This window comes from Lupinus angustifolius, unplaced genomic scaffold (genome assembly GCF_001865875.1).
Source record: "Lupinus angustifolius cultivar Tanjil unplaced genomic scaffold, LupAngTanjil_v1.0 Scaffold_47_27, whole genome shotgun sequence".
Taxonomy (NCBI): domain Eukaryota; kingdom Viridiplantae; phylum Streptophyta; class Magnoliopsida; order Fabales; family Fabaceae; genus Lupinus; species Lupinus angustifolius.
In genome coordinates this window covers 1-8884 of record NW_017721988.1, presented here as the reverse complement: position 1 = coordinate 8884, position 8884 = coordinate 1, and the positions used below count along the sequence as shown (strand labels likewise).

Genomic DNA, 8884 nt, shown 5'->3' with positions numbered 1-8884 from the left:
TCCAAATTCGAATTTTAAATTCAAAGACTATTATATTGCTAAAAGTGGACTTAAAATAGAATTTTTTACATTTTAATTAGAGAAGTATAGTGACGGATTTAAACGCTTCGAGTAATAATGTTCAACTGAAATGAAATCTGGTGCCATATCAATAAAATTCATTCACCTTATTTTACTCAATTAATTGATTTTCTCTTTCATGCTAATTAATTATGTTTGATAACAGAAGCAATTAATATGCATAAAACATGGAAATTACTACTAAAGTGTTGGTCGTGTAAGGCTCCATTCGATCCAAAGGTCGAGAGTTCAATTCATGTGAGCAACACTTGTTGGGAGGGGTAGTCACGAACCATGAAATAAATTAATTCTTATCCAAAATGTAAGAAAATATCGTTGGTAGTTGGAAATTAATTCTATAAACATGACCAAAACACGATAACATGTTGGGTATTATGAGAAGGATGAGAGATGATAAATATGTTAAATCCTCTTGAGAATGTATAAAACATCACCAAAACTCTATTGCGAGCTCCAAAATCTATTTTTCACAGGAATTTCATCTGCTATCTCCTATAACTCTTATTTCTCTTCTTTTCCTCCTCACATCACCATATTCACCTTTTCTCTATCTTTATACTAAACATATCACCTTAATTTCTTATCTATTTAATTGAGCAAACATGATACATGCATGTTCATACTTGATAGAGAGTTCGCTAACCATCATTAAATGTGTTCATAGGTGACAATTTAAATAGAGGGCACTTTCTAGTGCGAAGACAATAAAATTTATTTAATTTAAGCTCTACATCCTCTCGATGAACCTTCTAACCTAATAATCCTCCTAACTGTTTAAAGTGCAATAAAAAATATTTGATCATTTAAGCCCATTTGGTGGAGACTATGTCTCTTGTTAGGTATATTGTCTAACAAAGTCTTCACTTTTAGGAAATGCAAGAGCAAGGAAATCACCATTTCTTGCGCATCTTCCAACGTGGTTATTCACACAGATGGTCTTCTTGAGAACAAGAGGAGTTACAGCCAAGGATCATGTAATTTAATGTTCTGAATCAATATCTAAGTTCTTTTGCGAGTTGGATTTTGAAGGAGATGAAAGAGAAATAGAAAAGTTCACAATCATCTTATAAGTGTATTTCATGGTTTCAAACCTTTATTTTTTCTCACATTTTCTTCAAAACTCAACTTGCAAACAGACTCCAATTAATCAATATGTAACAACTATGAGTGGTGAGTTTGTCATGAGCATTATCGGATAATTGAAGATTTTTCTTCATCTTCAAATCAAGCACACAATTGATGAAATTCATATCCATCAATAATAAAAGTACACTAAGAATTTGTTAAGAAATATAAAAATGGAAAACGAAAACTCTTATAAAACTTGCCAATGAAAATTTAAGCAAAGATGGGAAAGAAAAAAAGATAGATAAAATTAAGAATGATTAAATTCTAAGAATATAGATATACTGTCCAACCTAAGTAATAATGAGTATAATATTTATACACAGTTATTATATCATTCATTATTTATTTGGATTCTCTTTTTAAAAAGATCATATGATTAAATATGAATAATATAGTGATAATATATAGAACTATTGAAAATGTTTCTCAATAATAATTTTAGGGTTGATTATTTAGTACAGTATATGTTTTTTAATTTAATACCTCTACAAAATGTTCAATTTAACATGATGGTTTATCAACAAATATTTTTTAATGGAATGGTGATTTCTTCATATTAAAATGTATTTCCACTAATTAAATTTGACCCTATCTTTTGAGTTCCTTTATGACTCTTATAACATATTCTTTACATCACTCTTTTAAAATGGAAACAATTCATATATAATCATATACTTAAAACATGACTATTTCGATCATTCAAAATTCAAATCATTATAGAAATTTCCTAACTTAATTATTATGGAGTGAAAAAAATTAAATGAAATTTAAATATCAAAATATTATCATATAGTCAAATATTAAATAATTAATGTAATCGATATAATATAATTAATATAAAAATATAAAATATATCAGTATCACACTAGATTTGTATGCATCATATCTAATGAAATTCGAAATATTTCAAACAATAAATTGTATTGCACTATAATAGTAGATATATTTACTTAATGCATGGTTTGTAATTTAAAATTTTATTTATTATTTATATTAAATATTAAAAACATCAATATATTTCTCACAGCGGAAACTAGTCTAAATTCTTAACACAGGCTCATCTTAGAAGCATATAATTATAAATTATGAGCTTAACTTATTTCTGAGCTGTCATGGCTCAAAGATCATGAGCCAACTTGTCAAGTTATTTGCCCTAGTAATAAGTTAAGCAAAATGCTTATGCACCCTTAAAAAGGAAGAGAGTGGATTTTCCCTCTCAAAGTATAAGTTTGTTGCCACATTCGAATTGCAAACTTGCAATATTTCAAGAAGGTACCACAGACATGAAGCTTTCAAGCTCTTTTCCATGTCTCATATGAGGGTAAAGGAAGCAAATATGAACCGGGAATCGTTGCCAGCAACATCCTCGGAGGGAATTCTTCTTTTGCCAGCAAGTCATCCTCGGCTCAAATGTACTCTCTTTACCTCTTCATGCAAGACATTTGAGCAAACAATATTGTTGAACTTCAAAAACCAAACTCAACCTATAGCCCTTAACATTTCAGTTTATTGTGTCTTTCCAAATTATTAGCACGTGTATTTATATGCACAGAAGGTCAAATTTGATTGCACTATTCCTTAATCCTATACTGTTCTTGTTGTCTGGAATATTGGAATAAATTTTCAATTTGCTAAGTGTTCCTTTATTTAAGGATCAGTTTTGAACAACAAAAAGTTGACTTGGAACATCTTTCTTAACAAAAATGTTTGTTGATTGAATAATATTACTGTTCTTGTGGGGATAGAATATAACAAGAGAATTCAATCAGAGACTAGTTGTGGTTACTTGCTGCCCCATGTTTCTGTTATTGTATTGTCAAAGAGAATTTGTTCTCATAAATTTATCTGATTAGATAGAGGATCTGTTTAAGATCATTGGGTTCCATGGAAATATGGGCAGAGTCAAAGAGGCTTAAATTCCTTTGTTTTCTGAATAACCTTGAACTCTCACCACAGTCAATTCATTAGTCCTTGTCCAATGAGAATCCATCTTTGCATTTCAAACAACAGTCTCTTTTTTAAGTGAGAAAAAGTCAAAGAAATAAGTTACCTTTAATGAACTCGAATATCTTTTTCCTAATGATTGATAGACAGCATTTCCTAATACCTTTAATGAATTCGATTTAGCATAACAATAACCATTATTTGTATACACAACAAAATTCAAAAGGAGTGTGATATGATGGTTAAGGTGGAGGGGTTTAAAGAATGAAATGAATGAAGTTGTGAATTCGACTCTTACCTATAATAAATTAAAAAAAATTATAAAGTGTTTTGATGGTTGGAGAGAAGGAGTAGAATGAAGGAGGTTGATGGTTCGAATTTCACCCACAACAAATACTGATAAAAAAATACCGAACTTCAAAATATAAAATTTGGATGGGTAAAGTGTTGGAAGAAAACAGAATTTGCACACACCTCACTCTCACTCAATGGCAGAATTATCTAAGAAAGTAAATGAAGATGAGAAATGCTCTATGAAGATAAGAAGAACAATGCTTGAACTTGTTATTCACACTCTTTGAATACAAGGCATACTACTATTTATAGTTTCAACAACCATAACTAACTATAACTACTTTCCAAAAATAGCTTTTATTGAATTACAATTCCAATACTCTCCCTTAATTCAAAACAACTACAAACATACTACACTCAACATTTTCCTTAACTCTTTAAACCTATCTATCTTCAGTGATTTGGTCATTACTTCTGCAATTTGTAATGTTGTCCCACAATGCTTCAATCGTATCTTGCCTTTCTCAACTTGGTTTCTTAGGAAATGGTATTTCATTTCTATGTGCTTGCTTCGTCCATGAGATACAAGATTTTTCGCCAAATTGATAGCAGATTTATTGTCAACCAATAACTCTACTATACCTCCAAAATCAACCCCCAATTCTTCAAGCAAGGAAGTCAACCATAATGCTTGTCAAGCAGCATGACATGCTGAAATGTATTCTGCCTCACAGGTGGACAAAGCCACCACCTCTTGCTTCTTAGAACACCAAGATGTTGGTGAACCAGATAGGAAGAACACATAACCCATGGTGCTCTTCCTTTCTAGTGGATCTCCACTCCAATCCGAATCAGAGTAAGCAACTAACTGCACCTTGTGCTCTGCTTGCTTATGAAATAGAATTCCAAACTCAGGAGTACCCCTTAGGTATCTTAGAATTCTCTTAGCATCAACAAGATGTGATTTCCTTGGATCATTCATGAATCTACTCACAACACCAACACTGTGTGCAACCTCTGGTCTTGTATGGCAAAGGAATCTTAGGCATCCAACAATCTGTCTAAACAGCGTGCCATCAATCTCTGCTTCATGTTCTTGTTTATCCAGCTTTAGATTAGTCTCTGCAGGTGTTTCAGCAAAGTTGCAATTCAACATGTTGAATTTTCTAGCACATCTTGTGTGTACTTCCTTTGATGCATGAAGATCCCTTCCTTGACTTGCCTGAATTCGATCCCAAGGAAGTAAGATAGCTTGCCTAAATCAGACATTTCAAATTCAGACTTGAGGCCTAGCTTTATTTCTTCAATCCTATCTGAGCTGCTACATGTGATTAATAAATCATCCACATAAAGGCAGATAATCAGGATGTCATGCTTACTCAGATTCTTCACATACACACCATGCTCTACTTCACACTTCTTGAATCCTGAACTCAGAAAAAATGCATCTATTCTTTTGTTCCAAGCTCTTGGAGTTTTTCTCAAACCATACAAAGCCTTTTTCAGTCTATACACCTTATCCTCATTGCCTTTGATTTCAAAGCCTGGTGGCTACTTGACATATACTTTCTCCTCAAGAGGGCCATTGAGAAAAGTTGACTTAACATCCACCAGCCATATGTCCCAATTGTTCCAATTTGCTAAGGCAACCAACATTTTACAATTTGTAGCCTTACAACTGGAGCAAAGATTTCAGAGAAGTCAACTCCTTCTTTCTGCATAAATTCCTTTGCCACGAGTCTTGCTTTGTGCTTGCCAGTGGTTCCATCTGGATTTAGTTTAGTCTTGAACACCCACTTTACTACAATGGGTTTCTTGTAAGTTGGGAATTGTACTAGTTCCCATGTTTCATTCTTGGCAATTGACTTTAATTCTTCCAGCATTGCTTCCTTCCACACCTTACTATTCACTGCTTCATCAATTGAGATTGATTCAACATCTACAAATAGTGCAATATATTGAACTAATTCTCCTTCATCAATTATACTATCATCAGGAACAATTTGATACTCCCTAAGTCTGGTGGGCAAGTTTCTGGCTCTGGTGGGCCTTCCTGACTCACTCCTATCAGTAAGTGTCTCTGCCTGATGCTCATCACCGTCTGGATCATTAGTCTTAGTGTGTTGTTCTTGTGCATTCCATTCTAGCTGAATATGAGTGGTTGGTTCTGATGTTGAATTCACTTCCTTCCAAGAGCTTGACTCAACAAAGTGCACATCTCTACTGAACATGACTTTGAGTGTCTTTGGATTTAGAAGTTTGTAGGATCCTGTCGGATTGTATCCTATAAAAATCATTTGTTTACTTTTATCATCTAGTTTTCTCCTTCTTTGATTAGGGATATGCATATAGCATAGTGACCCAAAGATCTTAAAGTGCTTGATGGATGGTTTCCTTCATGACTAGATTTCTTCAGGTACCTTGAGTTCTAGCCTTTTTTTGGGACAATGGTTTAGAACATAGGCTGCAGTTGTTGTAGCCTCACCCTATAGGTTCTGTGGCAGATTCCTTGTCTTGAGCATACTTCTCACCATGTTCAAAATGGGTCTATTCCTTCTTTCAACAACTCCATTATGCTGAGGAGTGTATGGTGCTGTTACTTCATGCTGAATTCCATTTTTGATGCAAAAATCTTCAAATTCTCTGGATACAAACTCACCTCCACCATCCGTTCTTAGTATCCTGGTTGAGTTTTCTGATTGCTTCTCAACCATGTTTTTGAAGATCTTGAATATGCCAAACACATCACTCTTAGTCTTGATCAAATAGAGTCAGAGTTTCTTGCTGAATTCATCCACAAATGTGACAAAATATTTGTTTCTACCTAGGGAGGGAATCTCCAATGGTCCACAGACATCTGAGTAGACAATGTGCAGCAGACTGTTGGCTCTAGATGCAGTGAATTTGCTGAATGAGGATCTTGGCTGCTTGCTGATTAAGCAACTATCACAAGCTTTCTTAGGTACCTGAACTACTAGCAAACCAAGAACCAGATTTTTTGGCTTTCATGAGACTCAGGTCTTTAAAGTTTAGGTGAGCAAGTCTCATGTGCCATAGCCATGTATCATTAGTTAGCATTTCAACATTAAGGCATTGAGATTCAATTGTATTGAGATTCACCTGGAATGTTATGTTTTGTGTGAGGTGAGTCCTCAGGATCTTCCTTGTTGCAGGATCAAGATCATTAGGTACCCATTTTGCATATTCACTGAGAAGCCTTTCTCTAGTAGTTTCCTCAAGCTGATGAGATTGTTTCTCATATTTGGCACAAATAGAACATCCGTGATCATTGCTTTGCCTCCATCATTCTTTGTGATCTTCACATCTCCAGTGCCTTCAGCTTGGATTACTCTATTGTCTACAAATCTGACTTTACTCCTCTTGCTGGAATCAAAATTGACAAGCCAATTCCTATGGTCTGTCATGTGGTTGGAGTAGCCAGAGTCTATGTACCAAGTTTCACCACTTCTGATTTCTTGATTGGTTGTCATCATTAGTAGAACATGGGTCTCATCATCTTTGTCAATCCTCTCTTCCTTCACCATATGTGCCTCATTGTGGTGTCTGCTATTGGAATCAGATTGACCTGGGGAGGATTGACACTCATATGAAAATGCCCAATCTTATTGCAATTGAAACACTTGATCATCTTTCTGTCTAATATTTTCTTTCCTCCTCTCCAATTGTTGGCTCCTGTTTTCTTGATTGAGCTTAGTGAGTGATCTTGGTCAGGTCTTTCCTGATCTTGCTGGTTTGAACTCTTCCCTCTATAGTCTCTTCCTCTATCTCGGTTCCTGATTCCACTTTTGTAAAGTCCTCCTCCTTTCCTGGTAATCTGAGCCTGCAAGGCTTGATTAGTGGACTTCTTAGTGGATCTCTCAATGAGCCTCTGCTCATGAGCCTCGAGGGAACCTTGTAGTTCCTCAATCTTCAGTTCTACAAGGTTCTTGGATTCCTCAATTGCCACGACTATGTGATCAAAGTTTGGTGTTGATAAGTGCCAAACATACCTAAAAATCATACACTTTTATGGCACTTATCTTAAGCATAATTGAGAAAAACCAACTTAAAACAATACTTTTTGTATAAAATATCACAATTTGGTATATTTGTGTTCGTATTGCCTTTTTATGTATTTTGTAGGAAATAAAATGAAGAAAATAAGAGAAAAGATTCATGGTCAAAAAGCAACAAAAGTCAAGAAAACCAAGATGCTCAACCAGGCAGCTAAGCGTGGAACAAGCCCCGCTGAGCTGACCTGGACACCTGCCTACCTTGGACCAAATTGCTCAACCAGGCAGCTGAGCGGGTCTGCTTAGCTGCTCAGCCTAGCAGCAGACTAGGCCTGGCATGGTCAGAAATATGCTTGACACGGTCAGACACGAGCTTGGCACAAGACCAAGCTGCTGAACAAGCTGCTCAGCGGTCCAACCAAGCTGCTCAGCGGAGAACCAGACTCCTNGGCCACCTGCCTGACCTAGACCAAACTGCTCAACCAGGCAGCTGAGCGGACATGCTTAGCCGCTCAGCCTAGCACCAGACTAGGACTGGCACAGTCAAAAATATGCTTGACACGGTCAGATACGAGCTTAACACAAGCCAAGCTGCTGAACAAGCTACTCAGCGGTCAAACCAAGTTGCTCAGCAGAGAATCAGACTCCTGGCCAAATCAGCAAGCACCAAGCCACGTCCCAGTCAACACGGTCAGAAGCTGCTGAACAAGCAGCTCAGCGGTGAAGCAGGTGCGTTGGGCAGTGCTTACCAGACTGGACTTAACCATAAAGCAAACCATGAATTCATCCATGACATCACCTCAAGTAGCCCACCATAGGATTTTCAGAAGTAGCTCACAATAGTTGGTCTCATAACCCACAACTAGCTTTAGCTTTGGTGAGTCATGCACAAGGAGGTGTCTAAGCTACTTGGTCAAGGGACCAAACCCATGCTGAAGGGTTTGGTCAGCTGCTGAGCTGTCCAGCTCAGCAGCTCAGTGGTCAGGATGTGAAGCATATAAATAGAGGCCATTTCCTTCGAGCAAAAAAGATGGTAATTGAGCATTTCTTCACTAAATTCTCTCAAAAAATACTTGAAGGCAGAATTCTCTCATTTAGGAATTCTTTCTTAGCTTAGAGTTTTCATTTTCAAGTAAGTTTTGTAATTTGTAGTTTAGAATTCAAGAGGAGAAAAGGAGAAGGCAAATGAGATGCAAAAATCAATTTTGTACTCTCATTTGGAACTCAAAAGCATCCAATACTTGGATGGATAGCTCATGCTCCTAAACATTTTCTTTTGAACAAGGTTATGTATTTTCTACTTCTTCTTAATTTACAAAAGTTTGAATTTTAATCATTCAAGTTGGTGCTTTGGTTAATATTATTTGTTTGAGAAGAACTTAATGCTCTTTTTAGATTGATCACCTAAAAAATGATTTCAAGTC

The 8884-nt window shown here is 35.8% G+C and overlaps 1 protein-coding gene across 1 annotated transcript; it reads right to left on the bottom strand.

Annotated features, from left to right (window-relative positions):
- Positions 1-6599: 6599 nt before the first annotated feature.
- LOC109338895 lies at positions 6600-7457 on the bottom strand (the record flags this gene model as incomplete). Its single annotated transcript, XM_019576247.1, has 2 exons — positions 6600-7033; positions 7087-7457. Coding segments are annotated over 2 exons (805 nt in total), but the record flags the coding sequence as incomplete, so codon positions are not given.
- Positions 7458-8884: the final 1427 nt, after the last annotated feature.